Genomic DNA, 22,082 nt, shown 5'->3' on the forward strand with positions numbered 1-22,082 from the left:
AAAATTCAACATGGACAAATATAGGCAAAAATGTCAAAAATAAAATCAATATCAGAGAACTGGGAGCCCTACTAATAATCCACGAGGACTATTCTCACAAGGAAGCATTATAATAATCTTGCAGATGTTTTACTGACAACAAAGACAAAACATTATATGATTTTACAATTTAATTTAAATCAAGCACAATATATGGGCGATATGGCCAAATACAGGCAATTAAAAGGTATGTTCTGAGAGAAAAAATATATTCTACTAGGCTCAAGAAGAAGTCATAGATTTGAAGATCAAACAAGAAATCGACTCCAGTTCATAACCAGTAGCATCCACACAAACTGCTTTCCTTGCACAAAACAATCTGTCTAAACACTGGATGTACAACAAACATCACAGCTGGGTCCTTCCATTGTAAGATGTTTTCTTGTAGGAACTCTTCTGAATACCCCTGACTAATTATGTGGAGCAAAAGACACACAGATGATGGACGGAATGCAGAGCAAATCAAACATTCACCCCCAGTCAATAGATCTGGGTTGAATCCATCGATCTTATGCTCACCATGCCACCCCTGTTTGGACCCAGCCATATGCATATCAGTCTTGACCCTGTGCTTCATTGGAACAGTCTATCCCAAACTGCCAAGCCAGGTCCTCCCTGGACGGGAAACGTGGGTCCCGTGCTCTCCATGCCACTGGAGTCAAGCTAGCCTGGCTGATGAGGGGTGATGCCCCGAAACCGGTACCAGGATGCTCGTTTCCAGTCCAGGGAGGTCCTGTCCTGGCAGTTCGGGCTGGACTGTTGCCCTTGGGAACAGGGTCAAGACTGATTTGCATATGGCTGGGCCTGAAGTGGAAGGGCATGGGGAGCAAAACAATGATGGATTTAGGCCCAGATCACATTCACCCCAGATTTAGGCCTAGGGTGACTGTTTGACATTGTGCTGCATTCTGTCCATCAATGTACTTGTTGCATTTGTAATTATGTGGAGCAGTCAGGAATTCTGGAAATCCACTTTAGAAAATAAAAAAGGCTATTCCATGTGTCAAGCTCATGATTTGTCATCCACATTGTCATTGTTCATGGGATATCCACTCACAGCACATTTCATTTTCACTAAACATAACACAGCCTGTAACCGAGGTACAAGGTTTACTAGCTCACCACTGGCGTGACTGTTGTTGTGATGCACACTTGTCCCCGTCATTTATCTTCACTTATTATTGCTCATACTCCGAACTCATTCATACTAGGCACCCACATACTCTTTTCACGCATCACTCTACCAAAGTCTCTGAATCCTTGTACATTCATATTCTAACCTTCACTCATCCACGCTTCCAACAATTGAGCTGCTTCACTCTTTCATATTCACATCATCACACAAGCCTTTTCATTCTTTTATATTAGTTAAAGCCAAGCTTCTCCACAGTTTCACACCATCCTCCATTTTCAATCCTTGCCACCCCTGATATGTCCTATGAACAAAAGGCATCACTACAAAGCACATACCATAAACATATTTTGTTTCTCCCACTTTACAATAGGAGGTGCGAGTGTCCTGAGATTGTGCTTCCCTCTTAATCAGGGCATGGCTGCATTACCTTCCACCTGCTATTCAATGGTTAGCTTTTTATAGACTCAAGGATAATACAGACAGTGTTTCCAGACTACTGCCGTACAGGAGATGTAGACTTTGTATGACCCATTGTACAGTGACCTATGTCTTTAATGGACTACATTTTGGCTACGTATCAAGGACCCCCCAAAAATATTCCTGACACTCCATATTATAGTCTATTAGACTTTGAAAATAGCATCTTTGAGAGTCCAGCACTATACTGACCCACGCGCTGCCCATGTTAGCCCATTTCTCTAGGGCTACTATCTACAGATGAGACTCGAAAAAGTCTATTATGTGCTATTGGACGAAACAAATGATGGGTGGCTACGACAACATTTCAATCTAGACCAGACTAAAGCTGCAATCTTGTAAAGATATCAACTAAAATGTTAGTTAAGGACTTGTTCCACAGCTGCAGTCCAAAAAAGACAGGAGGACACCACGGAGGCTGAAGAAAGGTTCAACAGAATGCAGTAAAATACAATACCGCAACACCAAGATCCGCCAGTATGCTGATGACACCCAGCTCTATCTCAAAATCCCCTCAAGCGGTTACATACAGAAGCTCAAAGTCTGCTTGAATGCATCCAGACATGGATGCCACCAAACTAACTGATGCTAAACCACAAAAGACTGAATTCCTCCTGTTTTCCAGCAACGTCAAACATTCTATTTTCAGTCACAGCTCTCTACCTTAAACCTAACCGGGTTCACAACCCAATTAACATAACAAACCAAATCCCGCACATTCAAGTGTAATTTTTCTTTTCTTTTTAGTGTTTTACAGTTTTATGTACCACAATTATGCCACAATGGCATTAGAGCACTTTACAAGAATACCAGAATACATTACAGATTTTGTTTATTTTTTTGGCATGAGAGAGATAGTGATTTGCCCAGGATCACAGGATGTTGAGCCAAGGCCAGAACTCAAACCTGATTCCCCAGTTCCAAAGTCAGCACCTCTAGCCGCATCCCCTCCCACTTGAACCTCTCACTCAGAGAACACATTGCCAAGAAGACCATAACAGCTTTGGTACCACACTCGCTCCTGAAAGAAGTGAAACATTTTCTCTTAGAAGACTTCAGAATGTCAGTTCAAGCCCTAGTCCTCTCTCATCTAAATGGAGGCAACACCGTGATCAAGGGCATCCCATAGACCACCCTCGCTCCCCTGAAAGGCATCTTTCATGCAGCTGCATTGTCCAGTGAACGCCTGAAGAAATCGGACCACTTAACCCTCACGCTAAAGAATCAACACTGGCTCCCCCAGCTAACCTGGATCACCATCAAGATCAGCTGCACCACTTACAAGGCCCTCTACACTAAGACCCTTGTCTATCTAGCTAACAAACTAGCAATATCTGGAGGTAAACGCCGAATGAGAAGCTCCGACATTGCCAGATTAGAGACTAAACACTGCAAAACGAAAAACAAGATAACAAGCCTTTTCAGCATGCACCCCTAGGATCTGGAACAAATTACTAACTGCTTTTTGATGAGTTTAATTTCACACTAGTTTCCGCTTGTATGCTTCATTTCTGGAGCTATACTATCTCTTTCATGTGAAACAGCAAGACACCAAGGACTTTAGTGACTTGAGGGAAGAGTGATGTGTCAACATGTATTGTAAGGAACAAAATAGCCTCTGTTGTAAAATTTAAGTCAATTGCACGCCACCTTGGAGTTCCATGGTCTTCTAAATGAACTCAGCCTTCAAATTAGTTTCCCTGCACAGTCATGGAACTCTCCATTAGGCGGACCTCCCCAGTGCCTGACAGGGGCTAATTAATCCCAAATCTCACGATTGCATAAAAACATCCTGATATCAGCACCAAGAAAATATATGAACTCTCAAAGTTTTGAGACATAGATCATGATACTGCAGTCTGGTGGAGATGGTGGTATTAGGCCAGTTTGCCATTTACTCCTTCATTAGGAACATAGTAGTTTCTCATGGTGACAAAGGTCAATGAAGATCTACATCACTGTATGACCTCCGACAGTGACAGTCCCACAAGCAGAGCAGTGCACAAATCAATTGTCCATGGTGTACAGAAGTCGGTCACGTAGCCTGTTACAAGAATGGTGACATTGCTGCCGATAGATTGCTCTGCAGTTTGAAGTGTGCATTTCAGGGTATATTCTCTGGTCTTCGACAAGCAGAAAGCCCTGGTACCTACATATCCATGAGTAATATCCAACGTGAGCTCACCCTATATTGTATGATTTACTCTACTCACCAATATGGTTGTTCGGAAGCCTCTTCAGAAGGCAGGGCTCATCATGGCCAGATGGGGCTCTGATGCTGGCAGTCAGCAGGCTGAGATCAGTCTCGTTGATGTCTAGCATGAAATCAGCAGCGGAGCCAAGCTTAACTTGGGAACGCCGCCTGCTGTCGTCTGCAAACACAGAATTGGGAAGGGTACATTCATGTCAGATCTACATTCATTAAATACAAACAAATTAAAAACGAGTCCTATAAATTTCAATGTATGTTACAATAAAATCCACAGCTAGCCTTGTACAATCAGGCAAAATGAACCTATTTGGACCATACACCATAAATCTGAATATCAACAGTCATCAATGTACAAGAAGCCACATATCCCTGCTTCCCCTAAGAATTGTGCGATTCATTGGTGGGCAGTCTGAGAGCTTCTTAAAGAAATAACCCGTGGGGTAGCAGAAGTGTTATCTAAAATTGTGAGCTTATTTTAAAACTAATTTCAATTTAAGACTCACTCATTTTAGGAGTTCAGGACCACCTTTTTAAAATATCTGAAATCTACTTATTTTAGATTTTCTTCTGATTTGAATACATTCTTTTCTTCCTGAGAAGTTCCCAAAATCACCAGGAGCACACGCAGAAATCCACACAAATTGGAGATTCCCTTGAGTAATCCTGCTTTCCTAAACGTACTTCTGGGGAATGTCTAAATTAGCTTCTTGGAAGTATGCAGTAGAACATTTAACTTTGTCTTTTTTCTCTGCTAGCAAAATAGTTTCCCAGACAGAAATAAACCCTTCTTTTTATGCCCAATTTAAACATTTGGGTTTTTGAGAGTCTTTCAGTGCCATTTTCTACATTCACTCCTCCTTTTGCTGGCACTGTATTTATATGTACAAATTGGGTGTGAGACACCTTGATAATATTTAGGAATGATAAGATATGACTTACAATATGTTGTGGTAGTATGAGTGAGTTAGGTTCGCAAGTCAGTCAAATCTTTATTCTGTGAGTGAGGGTCTGTGATGCACTACCCTTCTTATGTAAACGTACAAAAAAAACTCTGGTTCAATTTGGCCAATGCAGTGCTTAACTTGTAAAACAAAAAGTGCCAGGACCCTCGATAGGAGGCCATTTCAGCATGCACCACTCATTGCTCCCACGAACGCTGCCAATGGCAATGCAAACACAACTACTAGCTATCACACTCCAACAAATGTGGCAATTCAGACTCTTCCAGGTCCCCAAAGCTATTAGAATGGCTTGGACGGTGGGTATTAATCGTTTTTAATGTAATTGAATTTATAAACAACTGTTGTTTTGCTCACTTCTGAATAAAATAAAGAGCGCCGCCATGTGGCAGACTGGCATAGGTGCCGGTGTTGAAAATTAAGTGCTGGTGCCCAGCACCGGAAACTACCGGCTCAAATTAAGCACTGGGCCAATGCCATTTCTTCACTACACTACTCACTTACATTAAAAGAACAGTATTAAGAGGCTTCGGGTATGGTGCTTGTCGTTCAATTGTGCAAGCGCAGTTACCTGTGATTTTGGCAACAAATGGACTACCCGGGATATGGGTCTCATTGTATTTTACGATGATGTTGTAATCCCCGGGTAGCGTCGGCAAGTAGGTCACACTGCACGTGCCATCCTTATTGTCAATGCAGCTGATCTCTGCTTTAGAAGGTCCTTCGATGGCCAGATCCAGCCCACCTGTGGAAAGAAAGTGAAACATGTCAGTTCCCATTTCATTGTTGATCTTTTCAGAGGATATTTTTTGAATTACTGCCATGTTTAGTTATATCATGTCAGGTACACACAGATGTTTAGAATCACTAATTTGAAACAAATTATCTAATTTGCATTCGCTAATCTAACCCAGAGACTTTCCCAGTGGATGGAGATTTCAGGAATACACGTCATTTGAGATTAATGAAGCAGCTGCACGTGCCACAAGTGCTCTGTTTTGATGTAGTCATTTAATTTTAGCATACATATATACCCAGGAGAATAAAAGAAAATAGTCCACCTATAAATTTCCCATTGAGCAGGCTGTACATCATAACAAAAGTAGGCCGCGGTGACATACTGCCAAAGACAGTACGTAATGTACACTCCTTAAAGTGCAATTGTTGCGATAATGTGAAAAATGTCATATTGTTTGCATTAGATCACGTCTTTGGTTTGATTACTTGTGTAGCAGTCTCCACTTAGCTCAAACGTTTTCCAGGATTATTAGATTAGTGTCTCGTGCAATCACGAACGGCTGACTGATTTCTTTGTTTTTGGAATGTGATTTTTAGATTTATTGTGTGCACAACTGCAATAAAACCCATATCAACTGAACGCACAGATGTTTAACATTTTTCAGGTTATGTGCAGATGCTAAAACATCCTTCTCGTCAACCAATAATTCACAAAGTGAGGTCTGCGCCGTTTCACAAAACACTAGAATAACCACACAAATAAATAAATATTGTGTACCGCTGTGACATGCAGTAGAATATGCATACAAGGACGTGCTTTTGTGCCTGAGCCCCCCAAAAGCATCTGCCACCCCAAAATTGCTCCCCCATAGCAGCTATATCGGGTTGGTTTGTTTGTCGAATAAACAACTGCAAGATGTGGTCCACCGAGTATGTTAGTGACTGGGGAAAGGACAAACCCAATTTCTAGCCAAGTGGTTAGACTAGGTTATCCTTGGTACATGCCCATCCCCTTAGAGCTTACACTCCATACCTGCCCAGACTAGGTGTGTGGAATATCAAGTCAATTTCCATATAAAAGCCCTCATCGTTTACATGTAAGTGCCCTGTCTTTTGTCAAGCGCCTTCTTTCTGGTGCTGAGGGCCCACCTGTGCAACAGTCTCAGGTACCTGATAAAACGGCCCTAAATATATAGTGCTGGGCCCTTGCAGCAAGAAAATGTCAAGTACCACCGACATTGCGGGGCCTCTGTCAAAATTGTCCACTACGAACCTAGGCCTCTGTTGATAGAGAGAGACATTTCTATCATGGCCTTCGTACAATTTCCCATCAATCTATTCTGTGGTGGGCATTAATTGCGTAATCATTAGCTAGCTTCTGCTTCCACAACTTGTTTCCCTCAGAGATACAACTATAATGTCAGTGTCTGACTGATGTTTTGTGGTATTTCCCAGGCGGTGAGGCCACTCCTTTAAGACCGCCTTCTCCACAACTCTAGAACGGCTATTATTCAACTTGCTACCGCTCGACTTCCCCACCCACACCTAGCCGACCACAACTACTTGAATCTGGTTTCTGCCATCCACATTCTGCTGGGACCATTCTCTACCAGGTCTTCAGCTTTATCACCACCATACACAATCTACTGGGACCATTCCTTACCGGGTCATGATCTTCATCACCACCATCCACAATCTACTGGGACCATTCCCAGCTAGGTATTCAACTTCACTGCCACCATCATTCCTCTTGGGAAAACTCCTAGCCAGGACCTCAGCATCCCCACCATCATCCACACTCTTCTAGGGACACTTCTACCAGGGCCCTCCGCTTCATCACCACTATCCACACTCCACTGGCACCACCCTTAGCTATGTTGTCAGCTTCATCACCACTGTTGATTAATTTATTGTCTCCTAGTGCTCCACCACTTCAGCACCTATCTGACTTCTGGTGGGTGTCCCAAAAAACCTCGTCCTTAGTCCTCTCTCCTTCAAATCAGCATTACTTCTTTCGGTAATATCTCATCACTTGGTTTCTCTTCCCCCAAACACGGAAAACACAGATCTGTCTTCTCACCTTATCCCCAATAGCCTGTCAAAATTCATCACCTGCGTCACTGTCACCCGTCACTTAAGGACCCTTCACTCTTAAATAGTGATCTCTACCACAACAAAGGTCCTCCGTTCCCCTCGTCCCCTGCAACCTTTTTGCTGCATCACCACATCTCAGTCCCCCCCAGAAATCCTCATCCCTTCCCCCTCAACCAAGAATTCTGGGCATACTCTGAACAGCGGTATAAATATGACTTTCTTGAATCTCTCCCTAGTGAATACTGACCACTTTCAAATCCGAAGGACATGTAGAATCCAGCAACATATTCTATTCCCTAACAAGGTCATCTAATAGTAGAACACCTTCAACTGTTTCCCCCAGTATACTTTCAGTATCCTACAGAAAGTCATCAACTGTGCAACACACACACTGATCACACCTCATTAATCCCACACAGCTAACACTAAAAGCTGTTCTTGGCTCATTACAAGGCCATGCACAGGTTTTTCACTCTGGTGTTTAGAGACCTCCTTACCTGGAAAGCAACATTAGCATCAGCACTGCCTGCTCATCCTTAATCTTCCATGTGCTGGACAGTGGCTCAGAACCTTGGCATGGTCTGTCCCTCTGCCCTGGGTCCTGGTCCACTAGACCGGAGAGCCATCCATTGTGAACCCCACTAGACCATGAAGGCTATCATCACACCCCTCGAAATCCTCCTGTGAGACCTGAGCTCTCCTCGGAGACCCACAAACATCCCTACAATCCCTTGGCACTTTTTAACAACCTGACCACACGCTCGCCGTTAATCCACGGCTCATCTTTAATGCTGTGTATGTGTGCATATGCTTGTTCTCCACCCTTTTATTTTATGTGGCAACCTACTGCCTAGTTCTCAGGCATCTGTTTTGTGTAGTAGCATACCACACTTCTTGTGAAGGAGCTTGGTTACCTCATTACACAAATACAAATAAATGTATAGTGCAAAGGGTTTGAGGGTTCAGAAGCCCTAACGATTTGAACCCTCACCGTGACCATTAAAGAGAGAACAAAATAAGCATAAGTCAGCGTAGAGTAAGCCAAGCCTGCTTAATTCAATTAATTAAAAGAACTTCACCAACAAAGTAGAAACTCAGAAGACAATATTAAAATAGACAGATTCACAGTCCTCTGTATTTGTCGCCCTTATGTTTCTGCATTTGACTACACAATACTTCGTTTCTCAGGGGATCCAATTCTGATGGCGTCTGATCCTGATAACAGGAACCCATTTTTTCCGGTCACTTAGTGACCTTTTCTGACTGAAGACTTGTCTCCTCTCAGATGATATTAGGATTACACTGATCTGTCACTTTTTTTGTTTACAACTGTACTTAGGTAATCTCAGGTGCTTTCTCCTACCCATTCTGTTCTTAGTCCTCCATTAGGAGTGACCGGTAATTCTGGATGGGGCCGGTAACCATGTTACCAACACCAACCACTTTGGATATTATTAAGGCTGCGAAGTTATAGAGGACCCCTCACCTTACCCCCGGAGATTTAATCTTTTAGAAGAAACCAAATTCTCCAGGGGAAGCTGCGAGTGAAAATTAGGAAGTGGTGGAATCCAACTCTGAATGACTGATTCCCCTGGTAATCTCGCATTACTCAGGGAAATCTCAGGGTCCAACCAGTATTGCCTGTAAATTCCAATCCCCTGGAGTTAATCAGAGCCCCAGTATCGTTAACCAGGGTGGGGATGGGGGGGGGGGGGGGGGGGGGTCGCAAGAGGTGCAACAAGAGCGCCATTTCTTCATTCTCAATACTTTGTATTCTTGCACGGACAAATCTGACTCCTCCAAGATTTGGCTTCAAAATACTGTCTGGGTATTACTTACCCGAGTAACCTTATCTTTTCTGCATCCTTACATCTTACACCCATTCTCCCTACCCAAACTTTTTGTTTACCCGTTGCTTCCTAATCATGGTTGAAGATTACCGCGTTCTTTGGCAGACATGACAACTAACTCAAACTCCACGTGATGCTCAATAGCATAGTACACATTACACATGTTTGAATGAATCTCCATGCCTTTCTTTTCCTTAGACCCTCTCCCTCATACCTCTAAGACAGAGGTGTCCAAAGCAGGTACGGAAGGGCGGAACCCATGTCAGACGTTTGGTTTATTCACATAAAATATTTTTACACAGAGTGAACCTATAAAGAACTAATTTAAGTGGGTAATGGTCATCAAAAGAATCTGACCCTCGTGGAACTACATTGGACACACTGGCCTTTCAATACGGATAGGCTCACACACACATCACAATGCCATGTCTGCACACTTTAAAGTTCAGAGTAAGCTTTATAGTACCCCTTTGTCATTCGCAAAGTGGAGGGGTTTGGTACAACTGAATGTGATCACCAGGCAATAAGCAGTAAAATAATTTCACAGAATGCATAAAAACGACAAGCCATTTCCGCCGCCCAGTTTATACTGTATACAGTGCCAATCCTGACCTTGAGTTTAGTTTATGAAGAGCGATCAAAGAAAACCTTTATGGCCGAAGATTGCTTTCAACCAAGAGTGCAGCTTAACAAAAATCTTAGGGAGAACAAGTGGTACATTTCTGGACAAGCCCTGTGCCTTGATTTTAAAACAATAAAACAATGACAAATATTAAACTGTGAAGCACCATGACTTGCAAGGTATGCCTGTGACGCTCTAAGGGACGGGGACAGAATACAACAAACACGGCAACCCTATACCAAGGCACTTTGCATTTCAGTACCTGGTGACTTCACTTGTGCAAAGTATTATGACATAAGGCACCAGGAATCAGTGAGCAATGTGTTGATCAGTTGAGACTTTTTTCATTGAAGCACCCCTCGCCCAGCATAAGCCATCGTCAGCATTAAACTCGGCGTCTATCATAGATTTAGAGACAGGGGCGGCTCCTCCGTTATGGCGGTGGAGCGTCGCCTCACTGCCCGCAGAGGCAAACGAAAAATACAATTATCTTAATGCAGATCATTATATTTGTCGTCCTAATGCGGAGTCTTGGGGGCGGGGCCTCAGCACTGCAGAAGGGGAGGAGGAGTGGTGGGCCCTGCTGCCAGTGGGCATGACGGTTTAGCCAGCCGTCTAAGGTCGGCCAAACCATCATTAGGGTGACCAAGTGGCATGGGTGAAAATTCAGGACCGTCAGTGTAAAAATTCAGGACAAAGAGTCCAAATTCAAGACAAAAATTCAGGACAGAGGGTCAAAATTCAGGACACAAATTTGGGACAAAACATACGTTTTACAGACATATCAAAGGAGGTCGCACAATAGTAAATAAGTAAATATTCAACCAAAATAAGTACAAGTCAAAATAAGTTTATACAAGGTCGAGACAATCGTGCACTTCACAGTTTTCAGTATGCCTGCAGCTTTGCAAAGGGACATCAGGCCCTTTCTGCAATCAAGATTTGTGCAGGAGAAGACACACCACATGCTGTCACTATAATAGGGCCCATTGTCGTTCTATCTGTGATAATCGCCTGCAGTCTCTGAATGACAACGGGCCAGTCCACAGTCTGCGAGGCCGGGAGGGGCTGCTGCAGGCAGCCTCAGTCTACAGATTAAAAGATAAGTGCGAGAGGCCAGAGTGGAAACTTTTAAACTCACGGGGCCTCTCGCAGAGGAACAGCATACCCTCCTGAAATTCCCCAATTTGATTTTAGTATCATGTCTGTAAGGCGTTCGACGCCTTACAGACCTCATACTAAAATAACAGACGGTCTGTGAAATTTACGGACAGTTGGTCACCCTAACCGTCATGCGCACTGACATCTCTCCAACCCAGCTGTATTCCTGGGTAGAGAAATCAGCAGGCACAGGCTCCCAGCTCCAGATAAAGGGCAAAACGAGTGCCCTCCGCCCAATCCCTACTTCTGACTTCCAGCGGTGTAGTAAGAGAAGAAGAGGCAGACAGTAGTCGGGAACTGTTAGAAGGAGCCGTGGGAGCCGGAAGAGGAAGCGCAACATCAGACAATATTCTTTAATGGAAATGTAAGCAAATTCATGGAGCATCCTCCCAGAGACCCCTGTGGACATAACTATAGAAAATGAAATGGCAGGCAATACCGCTGAGTATATAACCGTCTAAGACAGGTGAAGGAGCAGCCTGAATGGACCTTGCAGCAGGTGAGGCCATGTTCTTTATGTTTCTTAGTCGACACAGAAATCCTCCTTTTTGAAAAACGTATGTGCCCCTACCTTGACACATATTCGTGATGTAGGTCAAGACGTACCTTCTCCAGCATCTTCTGTGATGATTGTAAACGTCGCTGGCTTATTGGCTACGCCATATATAAGCCCAGGCCCATAAGCGGAGACATTCCCAGTGTTCGGATAGTTGACAAAGAACTGTAGGGGACTTTCTGCAAAAAATGGACAACAGAGCCAGGTTAGGAGATTCCACCACGGTACAGAAGTTGTGCAAGCTAAAAGCACAACAGCTGAACACTGATATAGTACACACCCTGCTTTTGAACAAACCCCAGAGATGAAGTAGACAGAGCCCTGGACTCCCCCCCCCCCCTTCCCCCGTGCCATACACACAAGCCATACATAGACGAATCTAGCTATTTCCACAGTTTTCTGTTGAAATGAATATGTAGTTTCTTTGAATAGTATTTCATATTTAGGTGAATGTTCCTTTATTTTGTATTGTGTGCTGACCAGAGGTGACTGCTTCGCTATGCGCGAGGTCTACATGGCGCACAGATTCAAATCAATAAACACCCGTCTAGACACCAGCCCTCCTCATGCCTCCAGGCTCCAGGTGTTTGAGGGATATTTCCGTTTGTTGTATTTGATATGGTTTACATTTCACTGTTTTCAGGATCAACGCAGTTTTCCCCTGTTTGACCTCAAAGGACAACACGATTTTGCCCTCCATTTAAGTTAACTCAATTTCAGGGGAAGAATAAAAATAGACTAAAGCATAAACTAACTCGAAATAGAAATCCAGAGTATTCCTAGAGGATCACCCAGTCTTCTAATCACGGACACATGGCGAGATGTTCCACATTTCCTGTATTTTGAAGAAGTGGCCTGCAGAAACGGAAAAGTTCTGCACTTTAAGCGAGGCCTCAAAATGATGTATATGCTGCAATACAAATCCACTTTTCTACTGTTTAAAGGGGGCATCCAGTGAAAATAACAACGCTTGAACTCTAACCCTGTCATACCTCAACAGTCACCAACAATGTGAATTCCAGAATGTTTCTTTATTTGATGACGTCTGGTTAGGTTGTACAATTGATGGACAGAATGCAGCACAATGTCAAACATTCACCCAGGCCTAAATCTGGGGTGAATGTGATCTGGGCCTAAATCCATTGTTGTTTTGCTCCCCATGCCCTACCACTTCAGGCCCAGCCATATGCAAATCAGTCTTGACCCGGTTTCCAAGGGGAACAGTCCAGCCTGAACTGCCAGGACAGGACCTCCCTGGACTGGAAACAAGCATCCTGGTACCGGTTTCGGAGCATCACCCCTCATCAGCCAGGCTGGCTTGACTCCAGTGGCATGTATCGCATCTTACACTACTGCTCGTAGTGTGTCTGCTCCACATTGAAGCCACAGTTTGCCTTCTAGTTTATCAACTCCTTATCTACTTTCCACTTCCTCTAGGACATCAACCCTGTTGCAGATCCCACTGCATTTACAAAACAAGGCATTCCTTCCCTTCTGGTACGTCTGAAGCCACCTCTTGCAGATGCCTTTGCTGTCTACAAAAAGTAGCGATACCAAAGGGGATGATGGACGGAGCGCTTGAGCAAATCAAACACTCACCCCCATTCAACTGATCTGGGTTTAATCCATCATCATTCTTTAGCTCACTCCACCACCCCAGTTCAGACATGGCCATATGCAAATCAGTCTGACACTGTGCCTCATGGGAACAGTCCAGGCCGAACTGCCAAGCCATGTCTTCCCTGGACCGGAAACAAGCATCCTGGGACCGGTTTCAAGTTCATCAATCCCGACCAGAAACAATATGTACCGCAAAAGAACTGAAAACACCACTGAAACATAAGTCAGTTCATGGATCTCGGTACTGATCTACGATCAACCTAAGATAATTTTGGCAGCCGGGTGCTTAGTATTTAGCAATATTACAAATGAATGAACCACCAGTTACAGAGCAAATGTGCTCCACTGATCAATTTCAGACGCTGCTGAGGCATTGAGTAAAACATTATTTCCTTTTAATTGCAGAAATGTAAATATGCTATTAAAGAAGCTTAACCCCTTGGCTGCGGCAGGAATTCCGCCGCAGCGCTGGGGGGGGGTTTGGGGGCACTACGGCGGCGCCGTGCTCATGACGGAACCATGCCGTCAGGAGTCACGGGTGAGCTGTGCTCATGACGGCGTGGTTCTGTCATGACTCCGCCCACGGCGCTAATCGCCCGCACAGGCGGGGAATTAGCGCCGCATGGGCGGAGCGGCCGCCAACGGCCGCAGCATGACGGAACCACTCCGTCATGAGCACACGGCACCCGTGGCTCATGACGGAGTGGTTCCGTCATGAGCAGGGAAGGGGTTAAAAGAGAAAATGTTTGGACCATTTAAAATGAAGCTCATTTCTAATTTTCAGGTAAGTAGTGACGGATAAATAGATAAACAAAGCAGAACACAGGAAGCTGAAACTGTGAGGCATGCAATCAACACTTCCAATCCAACATTAATTTGAGATATCAACATTCCACACTCACCTGGGATGTGAAGACCATTATATTTTATATGCAGCTCGTGCAGCCCTGTCTCTGTTGGTGTGTATCGAACAGTTACTGTGCCGTCCTTGTTATCAACAATTTCTGCAGGCGCAGTGTTTCCTGAAGGCATATGAACTTCTCCTGTACGACAAGCGTAAGATGGTATGTTAAAGTCATCCAGGAAGAGCTTACTTCAAATGACTTACAAAAAAAGCAGGCGATTTCATCAAACAACAAAAATAATCAATTCAGGTCTTCCTTCCACCCAATCTCAGTCAAAGAGTCAATCCTCATTCCAACACAACCTCAGAACTTAGAATGCTGTGCACTAGTGAATACGAATAATGGAGCAGCAAGTATTTTGTTAATAAACATAAGGTTTCCGAAGGCACAGAGAGCACATGAAGACTTAACATGCGGAGGCTAGAGGTTCCGGATCTTAAGTTACCCAGGATGGTGAATAAGTCTTTTGCAAACATTGCCACAACTATGGTGATCACCACCCTTAAGGTCATTACGGACACTGTTTGTAGTCCTGGACTTTGGAGCGATAGACTAATGCTTTGTGGCCACTGTTGTCTTGTTTTGTTTCAACTCAACTAATTAGACACACAAACCAGAAATCAATGATTTGTAGGTGTAAAGTGCAGGACTGCAGAAAGTGAGCTTGATTTATAGTTTGGTGGACAGGTAACTCCATTGAAATGTGACAGATCTCCTGTATGTCTTTTTTATAAGGGCCAAGGGATATAATACACTTGTAATAAGGCCAAGGAGATATCTGCCATGTTTGGGATGGTGTAATCTGTCTGCCAATCTCTAAATCAGGCCCAGTGTCCCTAAGGGCTTTGAGTGATGTGGTCACCACAGTCACAGCCCTTTGGAATTCTTTGCCAGTTCCTTTTGAGACTGGAGAATTCAGTACAAGCTTTTCAGAAAAATATAAAAAACATTGGTGCTTCTGGATTATTTTGATACATTTCGAGCAGTGGTTTCTTTTGATTTATGACTTCACTTTCTGCAAACATATGTCATCCAATGTTAGTGTTATGCTTTATAGAAAGTTGTATTTGCCTTCTCCTATGCTGTACAGCACTTGAATGCTGCTTGGTCTAAGTATATGAAGGCTTGTCTAGGAGTCAACACTTCAAAACAAATAGTTCTGGCAGTAAGCACCAAGCATTCACTTAAAAAAACAAGCACATAGAATATCAGCTTAAACGTCTAAATTATAACTAATTCACCTTTCACCTTAAGAGGAAATTCCATCTTGAACTTGGCTGTATGTGATTTCATAGAAAAAAGATTTCATGGAATACCATTGCGGAGAAACCATTTCATCTAAACTGTTTAATGGACATTTTCAGAATGAATGGCAATTTCTTTTTGGTCGCAATTGGCTTTTGACTGTTAATTTGTAAAGTCTAAATGCTATGGTTGCAGCTCCTACTTTCAGAAAGAGTTTTGTCGGAGATATTATTTTCAGTGCTTTACCACAAAGAACATAATTTCCTATTTATATCTTTCACATTGTCAAACAATTACTTTGGATGCTTTTAATTCGCTGATCCAGCACCACCCATAAACACCAACCATCGCTGACCCCTCACAATTCCTGCCCCCTAAACGTCCTCATCACATCTAAACTGCACTGATCCCTAAAGCCTAAAATCCTTTTGTACCCCAAATATCCACCATTCCTGAACCATAAAATCATTTACTACCCCCAACTCCATACTCTCATGAAACCTGAAAAAAATGTCTCTTAGCCTAAACTGCACCCATCCCATATCCCTTCAAACACCTCAGCACACCCAAACTCCACCCATCCCTGAACCCTAAAAAACCCTCATCGCCCTTAAACACCACTCATCCATCATCCAGAAGAACTCCTCATCACCCTAAACTAATCTTCCCTGAATCCTAAAAACAGTGCTTAATTTGTAAAATATTAAGTTTCAAGGCCCTGACTAGGAGGCCACTGCAGCTTACACCACCCAACACCCTTGCCATCGCTGCCAATGACAGTACCAAAACAACTACTAACCATCTCTCTCGCCTGCAAGTGCGACAGTTCAGATTATTCCAGGTCCCCAAAGCGAAAGGAATGGCTGGAAAAGTAGGTATTATTTATTTTTAACGTATATTGTGTTCATAAACAACCGTTGTTCTGCTCATCTCTAAAATAGATGAGCAGCGTCACCGTGTGGCAGACTGTCATAAATGCAGTGTTGACTATTAAGTGCAGGGTACTCTACAGTACTGAACAAGTATGCACATATGCCACCCACTCCAGGCCTCAGTGTACTCTACAATACTGCACATGTATACACATATACCACCCACTCTAGGCCTCATCGTACTCGGTAGTACTGCACATGTATACACATATACCACCCACTCCATGCCTCAGGGTACTCTGCAGTACTGCACATGTATACACATATACCTCCCACATATACCAGCCACTCCAGGCCTCAGTGTACTTTACAGTACTGCACATGTATACACATATACCACCCCCAAGGCATCAGTGTAGTCAACAGTAATACACATGTATACACATATAACACCCACTTCAGGCCTCACTGTACTGCACATATATGCACACCCCCTTCACTCCTGACCTGTGTGTATATACCCTTCATACCACACCTTAGTGTATGTATCACTACTGCACTTATACACATACACCATTTACTCCAGGCCTCAGTGTACTCTGAAGCATTGCACATGTATACACATACACCAGCCACTCCAGGCCTCAATCTACTCTGCAGTACTGCACATGTACACATACACCACCCACTTCTGGCCTGTGTACACTGCATTACTGCACATGCATGCATACACCCTCCATACCACGCCTTAGTGTATGTATCACTACTACACATGTACGTATACACCATCTACTCCAGGCCTAGTGTACTCTGTACTTCTGCACATATATGGACATATACCACCCACTCCACACCTCAAGGTACTCTACAGTACTGAACATGTATGCAGATATACCACTCACTTCAAGCCTCAGTATAATCTGCAGTACTGCACATGTATGCACATATACCATCCACTCCAGGCCTCTGTGTACTCTGCAGTACTACACGTGTATGCAGTTATGCACATGTACCAGCCACTACAGGCATCAGTGTACTCTGTAGTGCTGCATATGTATGCACATACATCATCCACTCTAGTCCTTTGTACTCTCCACCACTGCACATGTATGCACATATATCAGACAGTCCTGGTCTGTGTATTCTGCACATGTATGCTCATATCCCATTCACTCCAGGCCACACTGTACGCTGCAGTACTGTAGTGTGTGCACACACCCTTCGCGCTGGACTTCAAAGTACTTTGCACCACTGTACATTTGTGAACACACATCCTCCCCTATAGATCTCAGTATAATGTGCACTGCTACACACCCCGTCACCTGGCCCAGTGAGCTCTATACACTTGCACTTGTTCTTTGAGTGATGAATCTACTCCTATATGTACAAATAGTTTACCCAGGAGTCACTGCTGCAGCCTAAGACAGGGGCTTGCATTATGTTCATGGTCAAACTGAGACCATCAGGCAATATTCTCATTGGTCGCTGCTCAGCTTGTTCATACATGAACTCTAATTGGCATAAATATAATTAAATCCTTCCTCCTTAAGAAACAGGCATTTGCAATGCAATAGGTCTCGCATTATTAAAGTTTGAGCTATTGGTGTTGCATTATTTAGCAATGCCAATAGCTCAAACTTAAATAATGCGAGACCTATTGCATTGCAAATGCTTGTTCTACTGTGGTGCAATGACATACATGTAGCAATTCAATCAAAGAGCGTTTAACTGAACAATCACCATTAATATAGGAACTTGACTGTGCACGGTAAGCCTTAATTCAGGTGGTCAAAGATACATTACCCAGTTGGGTAATTTCCTGTATAAAAGAGCTCTTATGGAAAGCTGAAGTTCATGGAATTGGTTCATTTTAAATGGTAAATGTATTTATCTTAAACAAATATTATTTACCATCAGCGGAGGCCATGGTGTCATCCCTAAATCACAAGTTTCCAAATTAATAGTGAAAAAACACTTAGAATTAAGAGCAACAATTTCATCGCTCAGGAACTCTGGACTCAGAGTGGATTTCGGCTGATTCCTTACAATCTCTGCCGTAGTTAACTCACATGCACTACATAACTCCAAAGCCAAGTTTAGGGGTTTCCTTGAGAACAAAAGCTTTCTAAACCAGAAAAACAAATAATTACTTAATACACTAAGGGCCAGACGTACGATGCTTTTGTATGTACAAATGCCCAATTTGCATTTCAGTAACCTATTACCGAATCGCAAACTGGGTTTGCGATTCCGAAATTAGAAAGGGGGGTGTGTAAGGCATCCCTTCCTAATAGCGACTCGCAGAGGTATATGTGAATGATTTGCAACCGGAATATTATCGCAAAACATTTCATTTTATTGCAAACTCCGAATTGGTGGTAATCCATTCGCAAATGAAGAGCAGGCAGTGGTCCCACAGACCACTACCTATTCTTAAAAAATAAAAAGAAAACTTTAATTTTATATTTTGAAATGCACCTCGTTTTCCTTTAAGGAAAACTGGCTGCATTTTGAAAAAAAAAGAAATTAGCTTTTTTTTTAAAAGCAATCACAGACATAGTAGTCTGCTGACCCCAACAGTTCACCATCCCTGTGATTTTTGAGATACCCAGTGGGCCGCAAACCCAGACCTACCTCATGAATATTAACGAGGTAGGCTAATTTGCGACCCCGTGGGAATTGCTAAATGTGTGAAAAACACATTTGTACATCGCTGTTTGCCATTACCAAATAGCGAATCACTAAAATTTGCTATTTGGTAATCGCAAACCCTAGGTTACGTACATCTGGTCCCAAGTCTTCTTTGTTGATGTACAGCGCCAAATAAATTACTGGCTATTGGCAGAGTTGCTAAATCTCTTCTTTACATTTGCATTACTGTAATAAAGTAGTGCCAAAAACGATGCATTGTTTTGCCCAAAAGAACCCTCTGTTTTTCAGTCTACCCCTGTTCATCTCACTTTCGCATTGCCTAACTGAATTAATTCTGTGACAGACAACTTTGTTGATTGCCCAGGAACATTTGCTGGCTTTGCTTGAAACTAGGCCTCTCCAACGAGTAGCTCGTGAGCTACTGGTAGCTCTCCAGCTATCTGTAAAAAGCTCACCTGGGTGCAGCCTAGCCGACTAAAGTAGAAGTTTTGGCTTGCTTGAATTAGTATATGTATCCAACATTGAAAAGCATGTATTCAAGACAAAAATGTGTGTATTTTCAGAACTCATCCTCTTAGTTAATGTTTGGAGACAAATGGCTGGTTTTCTAAAATATATTGAAAGCTGATATTTGAGTGTGAAATCATGAAGCATTGGGGAGACATTATTAAATGTATTATCTTGGTGCCAGGGGGATGTATGATGGTACAACGCGTACCATCACAACGCGGTATGTTACATCGCGGTTTTGACAACGCAAGTCGTTACATCGACTTGCGTTGGAGGGTGCTGGATTCAGGAATAGTGTGAATTACTATTCCAACTCCAGTCTACGTACAGCAGGGAAGGTGTTGGAATAGTAATTCACACTATTCCTTAGTCTAGAGCGCCCTCCAGTGCAAGTCGGTGTAACGACTTTCGTTGTAAAAACCACGATGTAACCATACCGCGTTGTAATGGTTGCGTGGTAAAGGATGTTTCCCTGCCAGGGGCATTGCAGCTATGACTGTCTTCCATAAACCATTTAGATGTAGTGCAAATTTCTAAAGCCATTTTCACATAACTGCTGGCAACCTTGCCTGGTGCACGGAGGTAACCACAGTTGGCAATCTTGTGTGGGATGGCCACTAATGTAATCTAGTCCGACTTGGTCACCATACCCTTACTAATAATATTAGTAGTTTGGTATGTTTTTCATTGAACATAAGTAGCCCTTATTACAAAAAAGGTTTGAGATCCCTTTAAACACATAGAGTCATCTTAAGTTATTTTACACATGTCTACTGTTGTCATTGCTCTGGATAGTTATTTGTGAATACATGTAATTTGTTTACCAATCCTAAATGTAGATCTAATTTCTAACAAACTCACTAACAATGCACAATATATGCCACTGTATGATTTATTAAACATTTCTGGTCTTTGAAAGGATTTCCAAAAGTGACCAGATCGAAAATTTGTAAGTGGAAGCCTAAATACTAATAGTTTATTTATAAAATATTATTTTGTGTTTGAACACATTATGCTTTTATTGGGCGTTTTAAAAGATGTACTGCAGTTGTTTCCAGTCACCACATTTATGTGTCAAGCATTTTTCTTGGTCATCTTTTGATAATCAAGTGAATTCTCTTTGTCTGCACTGACCCTAGACATCACTTTGTGAGGTGGGGAAAGTATTGTGCAGCACCAGTCTCAAGAAAAATTAAGAGTAAGATGATGTTTGGGCAAATAAAAAAATCATGTTGTTCCAATGGCAAAGACTATTACAGTAGGTCTGGAAGAAAAGCATCACGATGGGGAATGCACCATCCAACTAATAACTTTTTAAAGTATAGTCCATATGTCCTTCAGAAATGGAAACCTGAACCCAGAGCCTTACGGGGTATTGCATACTATATCAAAACTAGGATGAGGGACGAAGACAATAATGATTCTATACAGTGCCTTGCTAGCGATGCAAGAGCTTGACCTCTCCATGCTCCGGAGGTCTACTGGTAAAGAGAGATACTGGAAAAGATTTATCAGAAAAGAAATAGGAAAGGGTGTGTGTCTGCAACATGGCAGTATAGGGTAATGCTAGATTTAACTCCACACAGCTCAACAAAACCATCTATACATTATACTTAGCTGACACCAGCAAGACACCAAAAGATGTATGGTACATCATGGGCAACTGCCTTAGATTTCATCTGCTTCGACTTGGCTTTATACATAACTAGGTCACGTGTTTGCCTTCAACTACCTTAGAAACAACAGGTCACTGCGGACAACCTGAGGCCTTCAGTTTAGGCCTTATTCCACAAAAAAACAGCAAAGCAAGTGCCTCTATTTTTGGATCTGGCTCTGACTTTGGGCAAGTAGAGGATATAAATGGGGTGAAAGGCTAATAAAGTCCTTTTGTTGAAGAGATGGATAGTGGATGTGTAGATCTGGATCACAGAAAAGAGTTCAAAACTGGAAGACACCACATATAAGCTGTTGTACTTTGGCAACCATCTGGAGCATGTTACTGCTGGAACTAATCACACACTCGGAGCAGAAACCACCATGAACCCAATGGAGTAGCTAGCAAAATAAAGCGTTAAAAACTGTTACATGAGCTGGGAATCATAACTTATTGATGGATGGTGAACATGAAAGCCTTCACTAGTTGTATCCCTCTCTACCAGATACTTCTGACAGACCAAAATCAAATTGTTGGGAAGAATATGAGTAGCCCAAACGACTGGATAAATTGAAATGCTGGCGGGGTAACAAACAAAAGTGGGCCAACAGTTATATTTAGGTCTCTCCTAATGGTAACATAAGAATTATGCCTCATATTTGAGAGTGAAGAGGAGGCCTTTTTGTTTGCTGTTAAATATGTTCAAATTAATACAAATATTTTTGAAGTCAAGAAGTGTATCGAACCGCATTTCCAAAGTGTCTTCGTTCTCCCCTTCCAA

General features: G+C 42.8%; 1 protein-coding gene across 4 annotated transcripts in view; it reads right to left on the reverse strand.

Moving 5' to 3' along the window:
- FLNB (filamin B) overlaps positions 1–22,082 on the reverse strand; it is a 446,441-nt gene that overhangs the window by 47,033 nt on the left and 377,326 nt on the right. For all 4 annotated transcript variants that reach the window (XM_085624763.1, XM_085624762.1, XM_085624761.1 and 1 more), the window contains 4 exons: positions 14,366–14,506; positions 11,894–12,022; positions 5,394–5,567; positions 3,865–4,023 (listed from right to left, as the gene is read on the reverse strand). In XM_085624763.1, coding sequence (XP_085480889.1) covers positions 3,865–4,023; positions 5,394–5,567; positions 11,894–12,022; positions 14,366–14,506 — 603 coding nt within the window. The remainder of the gene's footprint in view (positions 1–3,864; positions 4,024–5,393; positions 5,568–11,893; positions 12,023–14,365; positions 14,507–22,082) is intronic.

The sequence above is a fragment of the Triturus cristatus genome, chromosome 9, assembly GCF_964204655.1.
Source record: "Triturus cristatus chromosome 9, aTriCri1.1, whole genome shotgun sequence".
NCBI lineage: Eukaryota > Metazoa > Chordata > Amphibia > Caudata > Salamandridae > Triturus > Triturus cristatus.